The 24,381-nt window shown below is 37.5% G+C and overlaps 1 protein-coding gene across 1 annotated transcript in view; it reads left to right on the plus strand.

Moving 5' to 3' along the window:
- Positions 1-23,298: 23,298 nt before the first annotated feature.
- LOC141336824 (actin-related protein 2-A-like) overlaps positions 23,299-24,381 on the plus strand; it is an 8,698-nt gene continuing 7,615 nt past the window's right edge. The window contains exon 1 of the mRNA XM_073842552.1: positions 23,299-23,334. Coding sequence (XP_073698653.1) covers positions 23,299-23,334 — 36 coding nt within the window. The remainder of the gene's footprint in view (positions 23,335-24,381) is intronic.

Raw genomic sequence — 24,381 nt, forward strand, 5'->3', positions numbered from 1 at the left:
CGTACCCACAATCTCTGTGTAAACAATGAGTGAGGTATACACGCAACAGATCGCTTTCGTGCATGTGTCTATGTCAGAGCACGCTGGCTCGTCACGCATCGACTGTTGTGAACACGCTTAGGACAGTTGGATATTGCGGTGGATCACATGTAAAAAATTATATAAATACTGTTCAGTTTCTTGCACAAACAGATTGTTTCGTGTGTTAAGACCTTAATGTATCGACACAAGCCGCAAGGTTTAATTTGGTTTTGTCTGTGTATGTTTTTTTGGCTCTCAAAGCCGTGGATCCCATTAACTGCCATTATATGACTGACAGACTGCAACGGTTTGAGTTAAAAATCTTTGTTTGTGTTCTACTAAAGAAACAAAGTCACCTACATCTTGGATGCCCTGGGGGTAAGCAGATAAACATCAAATTTTCATTATTTAGTGAACTATCCCTTTAAGGTTATATATAAGCTAGTGTGTTTCAAAACAATGACAAAATATGCATTTACAAGATAGAAGCATTCAAAACTTTTAGTCTCTAACTTCCGCCAATATAGATCAACGATTTTAATGACATCACCCTGCACTTCAGTTTCTCATTAAACTTTCTGCCAACTCAAATGCTCTCTAGAATCTGCGTCCCGCCCACTACATTATAAATAGATGCTCAAGCTGCGGCTGAAATTGGTCACTTGTTCACAGAATTAGTATTTTCTGTATGGCAAATGGTCTGTAGTGCACTATGTAGCGGATAGGGAACAATTCAGACAGTGTAAACATGCTTTCTATTGGGGCGAAAGAAGTCAGGTTTCACGTTGTGTCATGCAAACCATCGCAGAGTGCACACACACAGTCTGCTTTGGTCCAGAGACACGATAGCACAGAGCGGATTATATGCACGACCATAAAACATATCGAACCGGTTTGCATTCTACACTGAATGCTATATTTTATAGCGATATGGATAAGATTGTGGCTGTTATACGCTGTCAAATGCGACTTTACTGAGCTCAAAGGCTCTGGCCCAAGCTGTGATATAAATGAAACGCTTTTGGCTATTTAAAAAAGGGGATGGGACTGCTGGAAATGTCCCGCCCTGTCTTCCTGTTTCAGTTGAAATTACGTCAACACATAGAATAACACTACGTGTTTCAAAGCACTTCAGTAGACTTTTAAGCATATTTCGCAACAGGTTCAGGTTGGTCACACAATATGTCTGCGTTGACCAACAGAAAAAAATACTTCTGTATGAGCAGTGTTGCCAATTTAGCAATTTTGTTAACTTGATTTAGCAATTTACATGCCCCTTTAGCCACTTTTTTCTCAAAAAATAATTTCTTGGACAAAATCTGGTTTCTGAGACTCGCCGGTATAAAGTAATCTAGCAAAAATAGCTGTAAGCTACTTTTCATCTAAATCAGTTGGCATCAGTTCCAAACCCATAAGACCTTCATCTTATGAACACAAATTAAGATATTTTTTTATGAAATCCTACAGCTTTCTGACCCTGGGTTTGCGCTTACCTCACAGTTTGGTCAGTTACTCGGATGTGCGGCCATATTGGTGATACTCGGATGTAAACAACAGCATGGATTGCATGGTTGATTTACTACTGAATACGTTGTTCTGCTAATTCATGCTGTCTAAACCACAGAAAAAACATCTGGAAGCTGCTAAATCATATAGAGAAGGACTTAGTAAGCAGGAAAGAGCGCAATATTTTGACAAACTAAAGTTAATAGGTGGTAAAGATATGTACGAGCAGTATTATTTAAGATATTAGTCTAATATTCACCTACCTGACTAGAAATTTTAAGAACAAACACGAATGTTGTCAAGACTCTTGCCCTGGAAATCCTGGTTCAGTTCGGCCAAACACAAACACCCTTCGTTCCTCTTTTTTGCACTCTTCTACTTGATTTGTTATAACTTTTGGCAGTCTATAGTACTCTAAATGTTTTTCCCAGTGCGACCGATCAGTACAGCCCCAAACATGACAATAATTGACCTTTTTCAGCAGCAATAATCAGCAAAAAATGCGAGTTTTATATAAAATATGTTTCATTCAGCTCAGTGGCATTGTTTATGTTCAGTGCCACCAATATGGCCGATTGATGACGCCTTTACCAAAAAATCACTAGTGACTTCTTGGACTCACCGGTATGACGTAATGTTGGCATCAGTGTGTGTAAGCTGTGCTTATAGGGAGAGTTTACACAAAAATGCAAATTCTGTCATTAATATCTCACCCTTATGTCATTCCAAACCTGTAAAATTCATCTTTTGAACACAAATTAAGGTATTTCCGATGAAATCCGAGAGCTTTCTGATCCTGCAGAGACAGCAATGCAACTGACATGTTCAAGACCCTGAAAGGTAGTAAAAACATTGATAATATAGTCCATGTGACATCAGTGGTTCAACTGTAAAGCTATGAGAATACTTTTTGTGTGCAAAGAAAACAAAAAACACAACTTTATTCAACAATTCCAGTACCATGACACAAGGTTGAACCACTGATATTTATGTAATTGATTAATTTATGATTTTACATAGTGACAAAAACAGCAGGGACTATGGTATTTGGGCAAATCTATTGTTTTTCATACCAAACTAAATGTTTGTGAGCCAATGTTCTGTGATTCCAATCATAGACTGAATCCGATGTGCTCTATTTGTCTTTTCAGATTTCTTGCTGTAGGTATTTATCATCACACTGACAGAAGTCTGGAGCTCTGCATGGCTTCCACTGTCTGTCTGTGTCAGCGCAGGTCAGAAACTGTGGAAAAGCGTCTGCAGAGCTCTGCAATCATTGCACATTATGTGTGTGTGCTTTTCTGAAATGAGCTGTGTCCAAATAATGGTTGATAGTGATCTAAGCTTGTCAGATCCTTTTTCCTATTGTACTTTTAGAGTGATTACATTGTAGAAATGTCATAATACAGCATGTGTCCACTCAGTAATGTATATTTTTTGGTTTCTTATGATGTTTTGCTTGTAGACTGCACCGCTGCAAAGCTGCAGTGTTATTTTAGGATAACGTAACACAGGAAATAGCTGCAGGAGCTGAACATAAATTTAAAGGCGCATGTGATCGACCTCTCAGAGGTTAAGTGGAAATGTACATCCGTTTGATGTCATACCAAGGTATTTTGTTAACAGGAAGTTTGACGATTCATTAATCAGTAACCTTAACATTAAACAAATTACTGTTCAAACTGGTAGTCAGAAGTATTTGCCTTGTAAAGAAAGGGTTTTCCAATGTTTTAGATGCTATGGACCCCTAAACATTGTCATGTTTACACAAATATATATATTTTGTCCATAAAGATTCAAATTATATTAATTTAAATGAGTATACTATATACTATACCAATTTAAAATATTATTTGGGAAATATTTTGTTTCCTTTCATTTCTATTAAATGTATTTTTTTCTACCCACTATAATACTATACCATTAGATGTATTATTGAGTTATTAAATTATTTTGTTTATTTGCTTGTAAATTATTTATTTATATCTAGTTTGTATTTATTTTTGTATTTTAATCTAATTTCACTTTTAAACAGTTTTTTTCATCTGAACTTGAATGGTAAAAATATTTTTAATATAAAAATGTGCAGATTTAGCTTCTATTAAGTTTTTAAAGATTTTTCCCCCACTCACTATACTACTATACTGTTAGATGTGTTGTTTGTATATTTATTCATTTTTATCTAATTCTATTGTTTATTTGTTTAAATCTAATTTATTATTTGTATTAAATTTTTATCTATTTATTTACTTGTTTTAATCAATTTATTTTAATCTTATTTTTATTTATTTACTCACCCTCATGTTCTTCCAAAGTCATATTTTCTTTCTTTTTCATATTTATTTTCATTTTTGAACAGCAAAAATAATGTATAATACTATAATAAATAATAATAAATAGATGTATTATTGATATATAATAAATTTATTTGTATTATTTTGTTTATTTATTTTTTAATTATTTATATCTCATTTGTATTTATTTTTGTATTTTAATCGAATTATTTATTTTATTCTTATTTTTTACACATTTAAAATGTTTTTATCTAAACTTGAATGGTCAAAAATTATTTTAATATAAAATTGTGCAGCTTTGTGACTTTTTGATATTTAGTTTCTATTACGTCTTATAAGTTCTTTCCCACTCACTATACTACTATACTGTTAGATGTATTGTTTATATATTTATCCATTTTTATCGAATTCTGTTTGTTTGTTTGTTTGCTTAAATATTATTTATTTATTCATTTAATTTAATCTATTTATTCACTTATTTTCATCTATTTATTTATTTTAATCTTACTTTTTTATTTATTTACTCACCCTCATGTCATTCCAAACCTATATTTTCATTATTTTTCCCGTTTATTTTTTATTTTTGAACAACCAAAAATAATAAAATGTTTCTACTCACTATACCATTAGAAGTATTATTGATTTATTCAATTATTTTGTATTATTTTGTTTATTTTGTATTTATTTATTTATATCTAATTTGTATTTAGTTTTGTATTTTATTCTAATTATTTATTTTATTCTTAATTTTTGTTTCTTTTTTCTTTTTTTTACACTTTTTAGACTGTTTTTATCTAGATTTGAATAGTAAAAAATCTTTAATATTATGCCGTTTTTGGTCCTTTTTAATATTTAGTTTCTATTAAGTTCTTTTCCACTCACTTTATATATTTATTCATTTTTATCTAATTCTATTGTAATTGTAACTATTTATTTACTTATTTTAATCTACATTTTTTAAAATCTTATTTTCTTTATTTTTTATATTTATTTTAAAAATATATAAGGTGTAAGGTATCCGCAAAAATAATTTGAATATAAAAAATAGACCACTGTTGTAGTGGTATTTTGATGTTTTTGGACATTGATTGAGATTTGATGAGCTGTTTTTATATGTAAAAGAGCTGTGTGTATTAACATACCGATTTGGATCATGAGAGTCAAAGTAATGACAGAATTTACATTTTTGCTGAACTATTCCTTTAAGACATCTTTAAGATCTGTTTCCAGAATCATTCAACCGTTCAACCGTATGATAAATGAAGACCATCTCATTGAATTATCAAAGCATGATAAATTGCGGTTTGGCAATTTAGCAGAGTTTCCTGTGAGCTGTGCCCATGTCAGAAGGGGCCTCACGGGTGAGTCTAATCAATAGAGCTAAGTCATTCTAAACAAGAGCAGACTGGGGATATATTATTTGATCTGACCCGTGGCTAATAAATCTCCCGTGAACTGTTAAACTGTCAGGCTGACATGTAGACGGAGGCCTGATTGACTGCCCTGTCATTGCTAAAGCTACCTCAACAGATTACTTATGTTTATATCTGAGCCCGCGTTGGGTACGTACACGCACACACATACGAGTCTGCACCGCTAGGCCTTTCATTTGATAAATGGCTGTTCTCTGAACAGTCGGTTATTGGGAAACTCCGTGATATACGGCCCTGTACGGCCGCCAGAGCCGGTCCAGCTCCGGTTACCCGCGGCAGTCTGATGATGTCATCAGAAAAGGTTCCTAACGACCCCTGCTTGGCCTTTTTTGTGGTTAGATCCTGATTAGAGGAGCTGATTGAATGTGTGTATGTGTGTGTGTGAAATTGCGTAATCACTCACAGGCCCGTCTTTGGTGTGGTTCGGCCGAGGGTCGCACAGGGGTCGGTTGCTAACTGTACGTACGGTGACCTATCAAACCGTTCACATCCATGTCTGAGTAGGGTGACCATATTCTGAGAATCCAAAAAGAGGACCCCCGTTATTCAGCAAAAGTACCCAAGTGCTCAATAATGACAAAGCGCTTTTAGAAATCGCACATTTATTTAAATTCTCTTTCTGTTTGAACTGAATCTTATATCAAAACCTTATTGCCTTGTAAAAAATATCATCTCTCTTAGTCTTTTCTTTTCTTCTCTTTGCAATTCGTCTGTGAAACTACATTTGCGTTTCGGCATGATAGTGACACACAGCTCTTGCAGCCAGTGTTGTTTTTGACAACCATCTTAGATTTAGTCTTAGTCTTAGTCTTTTGGACTAAAATGGTTATTAGTTTTAGTCAAATTTTAGTCACTTCTATATGTGATAGTTTTAGTCCAATTTTAGTCGACGAAAAGTCAAGAAGGTTTTAGTCTAGTTTTAGTCGACGAAAAGTCAAAAAGGTTTTAGTCTAGTTTTAGTCAAAAAAAGGGGAAAAAGTAGTCTTTTAACAAATTAATGTAGGTCAGTAAGTATTTTGCTGTTGGGTAGTGTCACTTATAAGTTGTGAAAATAGCAGATCTATAGTTCAACACAATGTGAGCTTCCGGATCGACTATTTTCACCAATAATTACAATAATGAAGGAATGTTTTAAAACATAAAAGACAAACAAGGATGGAATGCTAAAACGGCTTGCCATACTAGTATGGCAAAGAGCATTTAATGCTAAAACGGCTTGCCATAGCGGCAGGTACTTTTTTCGGTTTTAATTGGCATGCACAATAAGCAGAAATGTCATGCATTTTAAACGTCTGACGGACCACCCACTAACATTTTCGTCTATTCTCGTCTCGTCAACGAAAACTCACTCACGTCTCGTCATGTTTTAGTCATCAACGAGCCATTTTTATCTCGTCATCGTCTCGTTTTCGTCATGGAAAAAAGTGGCGTCAACGAAATGATTTCGTCATCGTCATCGTTGACGAAAACAACACTGCTTGCAGCGCAGCTCCTCGTTTGTTAACGTTGCGTCCCAATTTGCATACTATCCGTCCTAAATAGTATTCGAAAATAGAATTAGTATGTCCCAAATCGTAGTATGTTCAAAAAAGTATTCCAGAGATTCCCGGATGGTCTACTACTTAACTTCGGAATTCGAAGTGCGGATCAATGCACACTCTAACGGCTAAAATTGCCCACAACACATTGCGCGGTGAACGAGGATTCGATTAGAACTACAAACACGCATGAAAAGTGCATAAAAACATGGAGGATATGCGCGACCAACGGACAGGTAGAGAAAGGGGTTTGAGTGATAAATTATCAATGTGTAACCTGATGAAAGAATTGTTTTTTATGTTATCCGCGTTATATTTCATGTGCTGCAACATTATGAACTTTTATAATGATAGGTTTGGTCATTAACGTTTAAGTGCATAATTATGCAAACACAAGAGCAGAGTTCTCGGCATGAAAGACACGTGAAAGAACGTGCCTCTTCATTTCTCTCTAATACGGTAGGAAATTAAATTAAACGAAATGTAGATAATGTTAACTGTGATGATTGACAGGGCAGTTTAAACAGTGACAGGATTCAGGTAACTAAGCAACAGAGCGTCTGTTAAAGACAGTTATGACGAAGTAGTATGTCCCAAACCTTGCCTACTATTCTGCTACATACTCAAAAGTATGTACTTTTTCGTCACAAAAAGAGTACATACTTTTAGTGCATAGTATAAGTAGGAGAATTGGGACGCAGCATTTGTTTTGACAATTGGGTCTTTCACGTCATCAGACAGGTACCTCAGAATAATGCCGTTGGGCAGTGGCTGCATTTAAAGTGTTGAATTAATGACGGTCAGTGAAATGAGGTAAAAAACCCGGACATTTTATGATATTTTACAAAATCCCCCCGGACATAATTTTATAGCCAAAAAGGAGGACATGTCCGGGTAAAAGAGGACGTATGGTCACCCTATGTCTGAGTGACTTTGGGAGGTTCATTTCTTGTAAGTTTCTGATTTGCTGTTAAAGGTCCATTCACACCAGGACCAATAACTGTAACGAAAACTACACATTTATAGTTTTAGAGTACGTTCACACAACAATGATTGTTTTAAAAATGTAAGAGGTTTTCCTTAGCGTTTTTTTGTTTTTTTTTTTCAAAAGTTTCAAGTTTTCAAGATTCATAAAAGCGATTAAAAAGTTTGCATTTGCACAAGACAACAACAGTATCCACCTTATTTTTCCCGTAAGAGTGGGCGTGGACATTTGTAAATTTTATAGGTCTGGCTTCCGGTCCTTAGTTGCTCGTTCTGCTGCTTGATGTTGCAAATTGGAGTGTCTTGCAATATTATTTTAATGTATTATCTTAATAATGAACACATTGGTTTGTAGTGCAAACTGTTTTACTGTTTACTGCACTTTGTTATTCGTCTTGTAATTTCCCTACAGTAGAAAATGAGCCAGAAGTCTTGCACATTTATGGAAAATGGCTTACTTCTGTATTGAAAATATAAGGTGAATAATTCTCCAAAAAGTGCACTTTGAAACCGTTTTCAAAAGTTTATGTTTTCAGGCTCTCAAAATGCCATTGTTGTGTAAATGAATGGGCAAAACTCATAAAAATGTTTCTGTTTTTAATTGAAAAGGTGCGTGTAAACACCCCCTCAAATAGTCAATCTATGAGAATGGATGAGAAGTCCATACACAACTAATGAAAATGACAAAAAAGATGAGAATTATAACAATAACAATAAAGATATCCACTTTATTTTTCCTGTAAGAGTGGGCACAGTCATTTGTAAATTTAATGGGTCTGGCTTCCCTGACATCCACGTCCAGCTATTTTTAGCAGTACAAAACAACTCGTTTTGCTGCTTGATATTGTAAACTGGTGTGTCTAACCATATTATTTTAATGTATTATCTTAATTATGAGCACACTGGTTTGTAGTGCAAACAGTTTTACCATTTACTGCACTTTGTTATTTCTCTCATTACTTCCTTACATCAGAGAATGAACCGGAAGTCTTGCACATTCACAGAAAACAGCTTACTTCCGTGTTGAAAAATAAGGTGGATCGATCTATGAGAAAAGTCCATACACAACTAACGATAACGACACAAAGGCCCATTTACACAAAAGATGATAATTATATCAAAAACAATAAATATATCCACCTTATTTTTCCTGTAAGAGCGTGCGTGGCCATTTGTAAATTTAATGTCTGTCTTATTTGCTTCCATATATATTTAGCTGGACAAAATAGCTGCTTGATATTGCAAACTGGTGTGTCTTACCATATTATTGTAATGTATAATCTTAATTAAGAACACACTGGTAATAAGTTCAAACAGTTTTACAGTTTACCGTGCTTTGTTATTCTTCTCATTATTTTCCTTTAGCGGCTTATGGGCCGTAAGTCTAGCACATTCACAGAAAATGGCTTACTTCCACTAAAGAATAAAGGGGATAGCGTATTTTTAAATTCTTTTTAAACAATATACTTGGAATCACTTTCAGAACCAGGGTTGCCAGGTTTTCACAACAAAACCTGCCAATTTGCTACCCAACACTAGCCCAATTGCATTTTAAAGGGATTTCACCATTAAAAACCGCATTCCGTTGGGTAAAATACACATTTTTTGGCAGGGTTCCCTCAGTAAAATTCACATTGCAAGAGATAAATATCACGTTATTCCATTTGGTCCTGGTCCACTTAGCGTTGTTGGACTTTCAAATAGTCCTCTGCGTGTTCAAAAATGGTTCAGGAGTCAATCTATCAAAATTTAAAAGTTTTATTCAAGCTCAGCAAATAGGAGAAATCAAGAGTAACAACAGCGCTGTTGGAGAAGCCAAAAATCTTCTAAGTTCCCCCAAGTGCTTCTGAGTTCTTCTTTTTAGAGACAGACTTATATATCAGTTATCACTCTTCCGTGCATCTTCTGCTGGTGTCTTCAGCAGACGTTTCCTGCAAGCACATCCTGTTAGGCTTTCAACAGTATTTTTGCAGATCAAAACAGGAAGCTCTATCTTCAGCAGTCTGCAACATTTTCTCTGCCCTGCACTTCATATCTTCACTTAACCCTTTCAGACAGTTTCACAGTAATTAGCACTCTATAGTTTAATTATTAAAGCTTTCTTATGCAAATGGAAAATATATAAAACATATTCAAACTGAAAAGTACCACAAATCCCTCTCTTGGCCTCTGAAAGAGGCCACACACAAAAAATGCACAGAAATATACAACCAAAAAAGAAAAAAGAAAATATAAGACACATGATAAATTTTTTTTTTTTTTTTTTTCACAATGGTGCAACACAAATCATTTAAAACAGTTTGTAGTCTGTCATGCCAAATGCTCTAGCCACCACCACGTCCAAAGATCCATGAAATCAAAACCCACGAAATCAGTCTCATAAACCAGTGTCCATCCTAGAGCTTAATGTTTTTGTTTTTTTATAACTTCAAGCAGCCAATTTAAATTTTGCAATATCATCACACAGTCTCAGATGGTTACTGAAAGCACATCTCCATTAACTTACTATAAAAGGTATCTTCTCCCCAGGGCTGTGATCCCTGGCACAATTGCATCAAATTGTGGACCCTGGTCGCAATCAAAAGCAAGCCATCAAGGAATGCGGTGTCTGGTGGACAATGTAGGAGGAGCTCATATTCTTAAAAGGGCAGACTGCCTGCTGCTACTCTGTACAGTTCCCCTGATGCTTTAGGCCTATTAAGCATCTGCTCAACTCCACAACAGTCTCACATATAACACCTCCCATCTCGGGCAGGTGCCCAGTGGCGGTGAATCCCTGCCTTAGGTTGCCCTCCGCTTGGCCAAAAGAGGATCTTACCCGTCATCGAGAAATCACCTCATTAACACTGGTAACCGCTCTTTCCCATTGGATATCCCAAACAGTGTTCTTACAGAATTTGGTGTTTTCTTGCAGTTTAGGAAAGGTGCATTCAAGAACCATGAGAGCCATTGAGACTTCCTAATCCGATTGACTGTAAATACAATTTTTTTCTTATTTTCACTACATTTACAGCTTTAGCCATGGTGGAGGCCAGCATGTGACAAACAAACTGTCCTATTGCAGTCAAACAGAGAGAAGCAATGAATAAGTATATTTTGAATCACGGCATTGCCTTACTTACTGGTATACATCAACATTCTACTCTAGTCAACATTGCATGCATGTAAAATTCAAAAGGTAAAATTCCCTATATTACCAGTGTGCTCAGACAGGACTGGGCCGAAAAAAAACCCCTTTGGGAAAAGATACCCAGCCGGACCCCTAATTTTAGCAAATGGGCGTCCACAACATGTCAGCCTGAGGCAGTCACACTGAAAGCATCTAAGTTAACATTTCTACACATTCCTTATAGGCTCAAAACATCTATTTAAAACATCTATTTTAGAGAGAGAGAGAGAGAACATTCACAAGCTACATTCCTCCTCCTCTTCTTCTTCTTCTGGGGATATCAACAAAGGCATTGTGTAAGGGGGCGGAGCCTCTTCTTTCTTTTCAATTGCTGTTACTATCACCCGGTTACACAATGACCGGATGCACGGAATGCAGCAGCATCCACAAGTTACTACTATAGCTACAAAAGTAGCGAGAGAGACTAGAATGGATGTTATCATGGTTTTATATTTTCCAAACACATTGGTTAGCCAATCATCAAATGGGTTATCTATACCAGAGTGTTCTGCCATAGTTTTGGAGAGAGTTTTCAGTCCCTCTAGGGCCCGCGTTACTGACCCATCTGGGGCGGTATTGTTTGGGATAAACGTACAACAAAAATCTTGGAACATTGCGCAAACGCCCCCACTCTGGCTAAGGAGCATATCGAGCGCCATTCTATTTTGTATGGCCATCAGGGAAGTCGGAGCCAATTGTTCTGATAGGCCTTCTACTGCGTCTCTAGTCAAATTAGCCAATCTCATTACGTTATAATGAACGTAGTTTATCCTATCCACATTTTTATTTGGAGTAACAGGGAAGAGTGCTGCTATGATTGGGATGTTCTCAAACCCGGCCGCAATTTGATCTGCCAATTTGTACTCATCCGGCACCCCCCGGGGAACTCCTATCGAGTCTACGTAGGTTGGAGAGTTAATGGATAGGTCGAATGTTCCCGCTTCTCTTTTCCTCCTACCTTTTTCCACGTCTTGTGCTATTCCCTTCCTGCCAATTAATGCCAATGGCGCTGCCAACCTAACCATCGCACATGTTCCTACAGTCAATTTCCCTTTTATTCTCACGAACAGCCTCCTATGCCCGCAGTAATAGTATAATCCCCCTCGCTCCCATGGTCCAATTACATCCTCAGCATTCTGAATGACCTCACTGCACCAAGCAGGATCAATATGTCCCACCTTAAACCTTGGATCAGAGGCGCTAAAGTTAAAACACGTAAAGTTCCCCGAGTCTGCAGAGAAGGGACCTGTTTTTGTTTGATTACTTATTGGAGGGAATATTTCTGCTAAAGTGTCACAGCCTTCGGGCTTGGCTTCCTGGGTAATACTCATCATACAGCCATACCCCACTTTGTCAGTCTTTATCAACGGAGCTGGTTCTATCCTAAGGGTGGGTCTAGCTCTTCGCACATGCAACACACTCCGTCATCTGTACTGCCCGGGCAGCGGATATGATCCATTCTAACCACAAATTGGACTCCCCATATCCCGTAGCTTTTTCTATTAAATCCTCAGGGGTCAATTTTGTGTAATCCATTTCAATAACTACCTTATTTCCCCTTACCTCTTTGCTATAATCCTTTACTATAGTTTCCATTGTAGTATTTTCTACTGGTTCCACTAGGTTAACCTTTACCAACCCTAGTGGATCCTTCCCACCCACTTCAACACCAATTAATACATAAAATTGCCCCTCAGCGGTGTCCCAACATTGTCCTGCTACCCCTCCAGGTTTGGCTGGATATGGGTCTTGTTTAAGGCCTATTATGGACAAGGTTATGGGGTTTTTATCCCTATTGAAATCCCTCTGTATCCTAAAATACCCTGCTGCCTTTAGTTTTCCATCTGAGGTTTTCTTTTCAGTGGTTCCTGTGAAACTTGGGTTTGTCGCTTGCCAGACGTTGTTCCATGTTGGACACCACTTTTGGTTTCCTGGCCAACCTAATCCACAGAGGTAGACATCATATCCCCTCCATGAACTATCTTTCCCACCACACTTTATAAAATCCCTGGCAAATGTTTTTGTGACTAGGTGAAAAACGATCCTATCTATTTCGTGTGTTACGGCACAGTCACCTTTTGTCTTCTCTTGGGCCCACACCTTTTCAACCCCGTACCTTTCCCTGAATTTCCTTGCTATGCCTGCTCCAAATGCACAGTCTGCACTGATGCAATGAGCTACTGGCTCACCTTTAGGGGCTGTGAATAAATCCCCGGTCTTATGGACCACTTGCAGGGCTTGCAGATTATTTTGTGATGGTTGGAAATTCTCTTTTGGGTCTTCTCCTGTATGTGTATGTGTTTGTGTGTCACCTGTATTTTGTGTGTCACCTGTATCCTCCCTCTCTTGGACCTGTGAAGCCAGGTCCACTCTGGTGTCCTCCAAGGATCTGGACGGCGAATCTGCCGGACAACACTGACTCAGGTGGTACCACGTGTCTCCTTTTCCTGCAAGACTAACACAGTGAGAAGTGTGTGCAGTTACCTTAAGTGGAGCAGTCCAACGATGTTCTCTCCATTTGCTCTCGATTGTTTGTAGGAATATGTTAATTTGATCTGTGCACAGATTTTAGCCAATTCACTAAATTGTGTTCTGGGGCAGCAATGTCAAAACTCAGGGAGAAGGGACGTCACATCTGGCTCTGTTTTTGGCCATATCTGCATCCTCATTCAATGATAGGTCAATTCTTTGGGAATGACCAGTGCACTTAACAATAGCCACTTTGCTAGGTAGTGTGGTGGCTTCTGGAGAGCTCTCTCGCTTCTTTCTCATGAGTAATTGGCCGGCCGGACGAGGTTGTGAATCCACATCTGACCCACACAGGCAGCTCCACATGGGCTGCGGAAACTGCGTATGCAGAATCAGAGTAGATATTTGCTGTTTTACCCTCAGAGTATCTCAATGCATTGATCAAGGCTAACAGTTCTGCTTTCTGTGCTGATTGTTTCCCCACTAGGGGCTCTGCTTTTACTGTCACAAATTTGTCACCCTGCAATTCGACCACAGCAAATCCTGCCTTCAATGTTCCACCATCTGCTCTGTGGTATCTACCAACAGTAAAAAGCGTGATAGGGTTGTCTGTTTCAGGAAGCTAGGTATGGATTTCCCTACCTCCATCCCACTGCTGTTGTTTGGGATATTGTGGGGCATAGTTATGATTTTTTACAATAGTTGCATGTACAGGGTCAGCCTATGGTTGTGGCTGCGTAGGTGGGAGGGTAGGCTGTCGCTGTAGGCTGTCGCTGAGTGTTGAGACTCCTATTTTTAGCTGACTTCCTCTCCTCGAGCTGCAGTTTCAGAAGCTCCTTCTGCAGCTTCAATAGCTCACTTCCTTCTTTCTCTGCCTTCTCTACTGCTTTGTCAATAAAGTGTACTGCGTACCTTTTCCATTTTGCATCATCACTGCCAGGTACCTCTGGACACTGCTCCATTGCTTGGGTCACGCCAGCTGGAGCTCCATACAACACTGCTGCCCTGAAAATTCTATTAGTGACAGGGTTAGACATGGGGTTTTCATCACAAGTCTCCTCCCATTCTTGAGAGCATCTATTTATATATGCTGCTCCATTCTCACCAGGCTTATGTTTAAATTTCATGTTTTCGAACATTGTATCAGGTGTGGGGAATTTATCTCTTATGGCTTGGCATAAGGGCGATTGGCCTCCCCCAGTCACCAATGGGGCGCTGTTGCTCACATTTCTGGTGAGAGCCATATTCTCCAAGTCTGCCATCTGGTGTGCAGACAACACCCTGCTCATTATCTGTCTCAAATCTCCTACAGAGAGGACCTGACCATGTGACAATGCAAAAAGTTTGTTCACCCATCTACCTCCCCCTTCCGTAATGGCAGGGAGTTTCTTCACTAATGTTTCCAGATCCGTAAGGGACCATGGCTGATACACAGGCCCCGCAGAGCCAGCCAATATGGGCAACTGGAATTTTGTTCCCATATCAGATAAATCAGTCTTCCCTTCCCACTGTTTTCCTAGCAACATCTCTTTCAGTCTCGCGCTGGATCTGGGCTGAAGTGTGCTAGGGAGATTTTCTTTGGTTTTCTTCCCTATCTGTACCCTTTCACCCTTACTGATTGCAAATGTGCCCTCCATCTTAACATACGCTTTGTCACTGTCTGAGTCACTGTCACTAGTTTCTTTCATACCCCTCTTATCTTTCTCATCTTTCTTATTTTTCTTACCATTTCCTTTCTTTCCTTGCCCCTCAACTACTATTTCTTCACCTACTGGAAAATCCTTTTCACCTTCTATGTTCTCATCTTCATTCACTTCATCCTCATTGTCCTCATCCTTCAATTCTCTTCTATGGGTCTGACCTTCGTCCTCATCTTCAACGGGGAATTCTACCATGCTACTTCTACGACCCTGACTGCCTTCCTCATCCAATTCCAAAGTTCCACCTTTTACTTTGTACAGCGGCATTTGTTTCATAATTTTCCTGAGAGGCAGCTGTTTCGATTTTTGACTTGTACTTGGATTGTAGGGGGGTGGGGGATCTGGATATAGTCTCTGCACAGCAGGAGCTGTAGGAGGGGGGGGAGAACTAGCCTCGGCTTCCTGCTTCTTGCTCAGTTTAACATTGACCTCGCCCTTTTCTCCTTCCTTCTTTTTTGGTTTTAAAATGGCGGCCGCGGCTGTTATTCTGGCCCATTTCCTGCGATCAGCATCTAATTCTCTCTCTCTCTTCGCGTGTGTTCGTCTTTGCAGTAAACCCACTTTCTCTTTTCTATTTCTCTGAAGCGCTTCCTGCGCTCTTTTTTCTTTCACCCCTACTTTCTGAAACAGAGAACCCTTTTTTTTCCATGCAATCATCACCAAAATGTTCAATCATTTCATGTTTACAAGTTTCCAATTCTAGCATGCGTGTTTTCATATCTTTTGGATCAGTTTGGGTTTTTACAATTTCAATCATTTCATCCCACTGTTGTCCAAGAGTTGGACAGGCATATTCCGTACATTCCCTGTCAAATTCACCCTCCATGACGTCTTTTATGGTCTGCGCGCTCCCTAGTCTGTCCCTCGCTAGCGTCAGTCACGCTCCAATGCACCTAAACTGTCCCTAATCTAAATAAATCAACAAACTTCTGTCAAATTTCTTGCTCGTAAATTATGTAGAGCTCTGCTTTTCTGTTATCTCCTCTCGGAGTTACAGATACATCTACCTAGTTCGCCACTTGCGCGCAGCGACACTAGTAATTTACAGCATTCCAGTCAATTCAGTTTTTTATACTGGGTACACCAGTACCTCAGTCAGGGAGAGGCTTTTTAGATTTTACGCCAGTACCACCTTCGTCAAGTGTGGAATTCTGTAAAATCCCTCTGACTTAATTTTATTCCAGAACCTTTTGCACACAGCCTTTTGCACACAGCCTTTTGCACACAGCCTCTATTTATATCTTATTTAACACACAGCCTTAATACACAACTTATTTCACTTTTACTGTTGATTTCTCCACTGACATCAGAAAATAGTCCAAATTCAACACTTCATTTAGAATATTCAATCGCAGAATTTAATTAAAAAGGTTTCTGCTTACCTTTTGATTATGAGCCGGCTCTTTGTGTTGAATTCAGATATTTCCCTTTGTCCTAAAAAACTCCTTTTACCATCACGTCGGGGGTCACCAAATTGTTGGACTTTCAAATAGTCCTCTGCGTGTTCAAAAATGGTTCAGGAGTCAATCTATCAAAATTTAAAAGTTTTATTCAAGCTCAGCAAATAGGAGAAATCAAGAGTAACAACAGCGCTGTTGGAGAAGCCAAAAATCTTCTAAGTTCCCCCAAGTGCTTCTGAGTTCTTCTTTTTAGAGACAGACTTATATATCAGTTATCACTCTTCCGTGCATCTTCTGCTGGTGTCTTCAGCAGACGTTTCCTGCAAGCACATCCTGTTAGGCTTTCAACAGTATTTTTGCAGATCAAAACAGGAAGCTCTATCTTCAGCAGTCTGCAACATTTTCTCTGCCCTGCACTTCATATCTTCACTTAACCCTTTCAGACAGTTTCACAGTAATTAGCACTCTATAGTTTAATTATTAAAGCTTTCTTATGCAAATGGAAAATATATAAAACATATTCAAACTGAAAAGTACCACAGCGTTCACACTGACAGCGAACCTAAGGATACCAAACCTAAAGGCAAAGTGATACGTTCACAACCTGATTGGTCGGGTTGAATGATGTATATTTTGTGATGGAACTATTTTGTGGACCAAACACTTCAAACAAAAGGAAAAGGTGCACTTAAAGTCGAATACACCTAATGCCATCTGCTGGAGTGTGTTTGGTCCTTGTTGCGTTCATCTTTCATTCAAACTGCATTTAAGTTCATTTGGAAGCAGGCATAGACCCACCTTTTAGCAGTCTCAGTCTGCTTTTTTGGTGCACACCAGGGTTTGGATAGCAGCGTTTACATTTACTCAAATGAACTGCACTATGGGTGTGTTCACACTTGTCATGTTTGGTTCGATTGCTCTGTTAATGCGGTTCATTTGAACCCAAACAAGCAAGCGGAGACTGCTTAAAAGATGCAAAACAAACTCTGGTGTGGGTCGAAGTACAAGATGCAATGCTTTATGGTCCAGACCAAATGAACCAAATGAACCGATCTACGAGTGTGAACACATCCTAAAAGAGCAACCGCATTAGAGTTCATTTCAGTTGAACCAAACATGAAAAGTGCGAGCACCCACAACTTTTATAACTGCTTTATGGAGTTTTTCTTTTTCTTTTCTTTGAACGCATGTATCTTCTGACACAGCAGTGGTTTGCCAAATGAGTGTAAATGGTAGGAAACACTGATTGTTATTATACAGTGAAAGAAAAATAAACACCTTAACTTTAGGCTCTGCTAGATTAAGATAAATGAATAACTATAGTTATTTGGAATAAGCTACAGTCATTAATCCAAGTAAACAGGGTGAATTTTGATTTCACGTTGACCACTGTAAGTCCTGTAAGTGTATTTGCTAAACGAAGCCAGTTGCTTCTTCAAACGAGGGCAACTTCCTGTCCAAGCGTTCACAAGACAACCTGACACCCATATGTTTGTCTCTCTTTCGCTCGTTCTCTTCGTTTCTCTCTGCCCTTGAACCGAAACAGATCCAGAGAGATATTCAATCCCCTCGTTTCCTCGTTTCGATTGTGGACACCCCTTATTATATGCATGATTTAAATGGTTGACTCTATTTAGCTTGAATACAATGGAAAAGACCTCCATTATGACGATTATGCACATTTGTATTATTTTTGGATGCATTGTGGTAATGAATTTGATCCTAAAATACTGTAGATTTCATTAAACATACAGTACTCCTGTACAGCTAAAGGTCTGCATGGATAACTGATCTGAAACATGCAGTCATAATGCAAACAGGAAGGCTGCTTCGGAGTAAAATATGTCGACGTAAAACAGTTTGCCAGAATTGTAAACATGGTTTTGGATAAGCTTCAAGATCCTCCTGTGTTGAGATGACGCTGGTTTGTTTTGGTAGTGAGTTTAAACAGGAAAGTGGAAGAAGAGCGAGATCAAGCGTTAAAATCCAAGCCAGACGTTTTAATTACCCTGACCATCACTCACCTTCATACCACAGATGGTTCTGTTACAACCACAACCCGTGTCCATAAGCCGCCTTCTCTCGTTCAATCCTATTTTATAGAAAATAGTTCATTTCAGGGGAGAATGTACATATAGATGTTCCTGTGGACATGGACATAGACATTCATTTTCCCCAGCTGTTGATCAAATGTTCAGTTCAACCAAAACAAGTTATTTAATATACAAACCACAGCAGAAAGCTGTACCTCTCATGCCCTACAGAGGGCGATACACACCAGCGTCAGTGTGCAGTAGTCCACTTACCAGCGACACATAAGCTGTTTAGAATAACACACTAGCATACTACTATCTTTCAGTATATAAATTGTGTACAGTATGCGTATACATCATATGTGTAGTATTTAACTGAACCACACAATAAAATACTGTATCCCGCAATGCAAGGCTCTCAATTTGACCTTCTATATTAAGTGTGACAAGTACACTGGAAAGTGTCTCCTTGTCTCATTATTTGGTTAGACGTTTTTAGAATTATTTGGTAAAACTCTTCAGAGTTTTAGACGTCAAATAAAATAAAAATGTACATGTTATTACAATGTAGCTCTGTTTGAAGCATATTTGTTTTACACACACTATCCTTCAAAGTTTTGGTGTCATTCAGAGTTTTTAATGTTTTTAAAAGCAGTCTCTTCTGCTATTTTTATTCAAATTGATTTTTATTTATTTGATTCATTATCAAATATTTTGGATATACAGATGAAGTCAAACGTTTTATAAAATTGATAAAATGTGATATACAAAATGTATTTTATATATGAATGTATAAAAATGACCCTGTTCAAAAGTTTACATACACTTGATTCTTAATACTGTGTTGTTACCTGAATGATCCACAGCTGTGTTTTTGTTTAGTGATAGTTGTTCATGAGTCCCTTGTTTGTCCTGAACAGCTAAACTGCCTGCTGTTCTTCAGAAAAATCCTTTAGGTTCCACAAAATCTTTGTTTTTTCAGCTTTCTTGTGTATTTGAACCCTTTCCAACAATGACTGCATGATTTTGAGATTCATCTTTTCACACTGAGGAAACCTGAGGGACTTGCAACTATTACAGAAGGTTCAAACACTCACTGATGCTTCAGAAGGAAGGACAAATGATGCATTAAGAGCCAGGGTTGTAAACTTTTGAACAGAATGAAGATGTGTACATTTTTCTTAATTTGCCTAAATATCGTATTTTTTAATTTAGTACTGCCCTTCAGAAGCTACAAAAAATACTTGCATGTTCCACAGAAGACAAAACAACACAGTATTAAGAATCAAGTGTATGTAAACTTTTAAACAGGGTCATTTTTATAAATTCACTATTATTTTCTCTTGCGGACTATATGTAAACGTCTTTTATGTGAAATATCTTATTCAGGACAGTACTAAATAAAAAAAAAAAATAACATGCATTTTGTATGATCCCTCTTATTTTGCTAAAATAATTAACATTTTGCAGATTTTGCAAGGTGTATGTAAACTTTTGACTTTAATTGTATATCAGGTATAGTACATTAAAAATTTTCATGGAAAAAAAAATCCACCAACTAATGCTGTAAAATATAGCCTAGATGAGAGTCAGCTGGTACTACATTATAGCCTAATATTGGGGGTTAAAATGAACTGATGTGTATACAAACATTTAAACTGAACTCATTTACGTTTTAATAATAATAAATTATTATAAATATATTATATAATTATACTCTTAAATGGTGTCTCTCATACAAATTTGGCGAATTTATTTAAACGTAAATTAAATATTTAAGAGTAAAATAGTATTAGCAAATTTTCCTCCCTAAAAGTCATTTTTCTAGCTGACTAAGTTTATGGTCACCGAATACGTTCTTTCTGAGGTAAATGTGACATAACGTCAAACGTTGTTTACAAGCTGTTATTGACGTCTTTCCGCGGTTGAAACAATGATTGAGCGATTACATGAGACGGGATACGGATTTCGGTAAGTTGTACTCTTCCTTTTAACATACATTTAGATGTTTATTCATGTTCATTTCGCGCTGAAGCTTGTATTAAAGCAGAGACGATTCACGTTCAGTTCACGTTTCTCCACTTGAACTGAGACACTACAGCGACGCACTTCATATTAAACAGCGCAAAAACGGCATTTGCTGTTTGAATACTGTACTAAAATGGACATAATTTGAAATATGAGACCTTTTCCATATCAAAACTAACAAAGCACAAAGATTAATGCCATTTATTGGATGAGGAGGCGTGCTATCTACCTTTTGCTTTACCGTAAGAGCGGGCGCGGCCATTTGTAAATTGTATGGGCGTGGCTTCACGTCTCATCCGTGTCCAGCTATTTTTAGCTTGATAATATTAATTAGCAAATTAGTATATCTTACCATATTATTTTAATGTATTATCTTAATTATGAGCACACTGGTTTATAGAGCAAACAGTTTTATCATTTACTGCACGTTGATATTCTTCTCATTATTTATCTATATGCTTAACTGGAATTCACCTATGTCGTTTTCTAAAAGTAAGAATGGACACTTTTCACAAGACTCTCATGATGCGTTTTTAACTGTTATCAGCAACATAAATCCTTGAAAGTGTTTTTATTTTTTATTTTTTTTTAATGTACGTGCATTTATAACACTATACTTTGTATTATATCACCTTTTCATCAAGTTACAAAATCTAGTTAACGCTAATGCAAGGGTGTTTCTAATGCCGTGTCTATGGGAGGGTTGGTAAATTCAACATTGTTCTCTCTTCTGACTGCTGATATCAGTCTCTCTCCTTTTCTTACTTTGTTTGAAATTCGTGAAAACACTATAGTGGAGTTTTCCTTTTGCTATTTGAGCAAATGGGAATGCAAAAAATATATTTGTGGTACATTTCACCCAACTATGATGACTGAGACACCCAAAAATGTGAGAAAGGTCCATCTACTAAAACCAAGAAATTCATATTTTTGTACAAATGGCTTTACTGTCACTTTTGATTATTTAATGTGTCCTTGTTGATTGACTTATTTAAAACTAAAACCTTACTGACCCCAAACTTTTGAACAGTACTGTACTATACTGAAATTACTCTGTACTGTACATACTGTATAGAAACTAGTAGTCCATTCCAAACGCAGCCAATGAATCATGAAGCAGATGTGCAACAAAAATGATATACCACACGTGTTGAGGTATGAATTTTTATGTGAATAATCCCACACTCACTGAAAACCAAACAAACACACACACGCACACACACACACACACACACACACACACACACATAGTGTGAATATACAGCTCAGCTCACGTCAGTCAAACCCAAAACAATCATTAGTACCTTTTAAAATCATTGACCGTCCCGATGCATCCGAGCGCATTTATACTGCAGTAAATGAAGTGTGAGAAACCTGCATTCATCGGGCAATACCAGCGCTTGTGAACCGTTTCTGTATCACTTTTGACACATCCAGCAGCATTATATACATTTATGGGCTTTGTATTAAATTGCTTTGAACAGATTCGACGGTGAACTCCTGTAATAGACGGCCGCGGAGTGTGACGCAGGCGCGCGATAGCGTGACATCGACGTCCGTCGCTGCGAAAAATACTCCCAGGCTTTTGTCTGCAGAATAATGAATCTTCATTTCAGGTGGCACTTGATTTGAAACACGAGACTTTGTTTTGACCTTTCAGGCCACTTGAAGATTCACCTGGTTCCAGGTGAAAGGTCACGTGAAGGAATCTCCCGGCCCAGAGCGGCTACGTCCAGGTGTTGAGGCATTTCTTTTTCCTGTATTGTTTTCTCTCTGTACTGATACGGTTGATCTGCCCATCACAGGGAACGTGAGTCCCGGCGGCCATCTTGAATGCGTCTGGCGCCTCGTTTCGAGAGTAAAGCTGTAGGGGTTTCTTTAAGGTATCTGTACCGCTGAATAAAGGTGGTGCAAGTCAAAATCCAATTTCCGAATCCGTCCGAAAACTCCGGGTGTGTGAGCAAAGGGTCGATCCTCTCGCCAAAAAGCCTGGAAAAGAGTTGAAATCATTTATGAGGAAACACCACTGGCGGCAGCGCTGTCACAAATCAACTCAGCTGACATTTCTGTCAAAACAGCCGCTTTCATCTTTATCTTTTCCAGTTGGTTGAGACATTAACTGATTTCAAAGTCATAAACTGTCTCCACTGAGTAATTGAGTGACTAATTAATCGGGCTGGCCGGTTCATACCAAGTGACGTGGAATTACGGGATAGGGATCGCTAGTAAATTTCACAAATAATTAGGTGACACATTGAATAAAAGTGTTTTTAACACTGAAAATGCATTTCCTTGTAAAACATACTTTATGTTTAAGTTTAAATTTCAAAAAAGTATGAATATTTATGACTCTGAAAAATATTTTTTACAGTGTGCAGGTTATAGCACAAATTATGACACAGAAGAAATTTCAGACAGGATAGTTTGAACAAACGTGAAATCGTGATCGAATTTTGCCTCAAACAGCCGTAAGAGCTGCTTTCATATGAGGGGAATCCCTGGTGCAGTATCGTACCTCTGCTCTGCTGTGTTCAGCAGGATGCCAGGGGTTTGTTTACATGTAGTGCCACTGACTCTCCAGCCCCATATTCACTCCCCCAAGACCACCCAGAGCCGCTGAGAGACACAGACAGACAGACAGAGACAGAAAGAGAGAGACATTCAGGAAATGCATTACTTAGATCTTTCACAAAAACATTTACATACAGCCTAGAGTCTAGACAATGGATCTTTGGATTTCGTATTTTCAAATGCTTTTGGTGAATTTTGAGTAAATATCGTGTAAACAAAATTGCATGCATCTAATTTGCTAACACACACACACCAACGTCAAATCACGATTAATTGCATCCCAAATAATTTATAATTACACAGCATACACTACTAGTCAAAAGTTTTTGAACAGTAAGAGGTTACTGAGAGGTTTTTTGAGAGGTTTTTGAACAGGTTTTATTGTTTTTTTTTTAAGTATTTTCTGCTCACCAAGACTGCATTTATTTGATCCAAAGTACAGCAAAAACAGTAAAATTTTGAAATATTTTTACTATTTGAAATAATTGCTTTCTATTTGAATATATTTTGAAATGTAATTTATTCCTGTGATTTCAAAGCTGAATTTTCAGCCTCATTACTTCAGTCACATGATCCTTCAGAAATCATTCTAATATTTTTATTTATTATTTTGTTATTATTATGTTGAAAACAGCTGAATAGATTTTTTTAGGTTTCTTTGATGAATAGAAAGTTCAGAAGAACAGCATTTCTCTGATGTCTTAATCACTTTTGATGAATTTAAAGCATCCTTGCTAAATAAAAATATTAATTTCTATAATTTCTAAATTATACTGACTCTAAGCTTGAATGGTATAGTGTATAATGTTACAAAAGCTTTTTATTTCCGATAAATGCTGATCTTTGGATCTTTCTATTCATCAAAGAATCCTGAAAAAAAAATTACTCAACCCTTTTAAATACTGATGAAAAAAATGTTTATTGAACAGCAAATCAGCATATTAGAATGATTACTGAAGGATCATGTGACACTGAAGACTGGAGTAATGATGCTGAAAATTCAGCTTTGCATCACAGAAATAAATTACATTTAATATATATTCAAATAGAAAACAGTTATTTTAAATAGCAAAAATATTTCACAATATTACTGTTTTACTGTACTTTGGATCAAATAAATGCAGGCTTGGTGAGCAGAAGAGACTTCTTTAAAAACATTAAAAAACTTTTGACTGGTAGTGTATATATAAATTTCTTATGCATGTATACATACATATATACGTGTAAACATTTCT

The sequence above is a fragment of the Garra rufa genome, chromosome 6 (assembly GCF_049309525.1).
Source record: "Garra rufa chromosome 6, GarRuf1.0, whole genome shotgun sequence".
Lineage (NCBI taxonomy): Eukaryota > Metazoa > Chordata > Actinopteri > Cypriniformes > Cyprinidae > Garra > Garra rufa.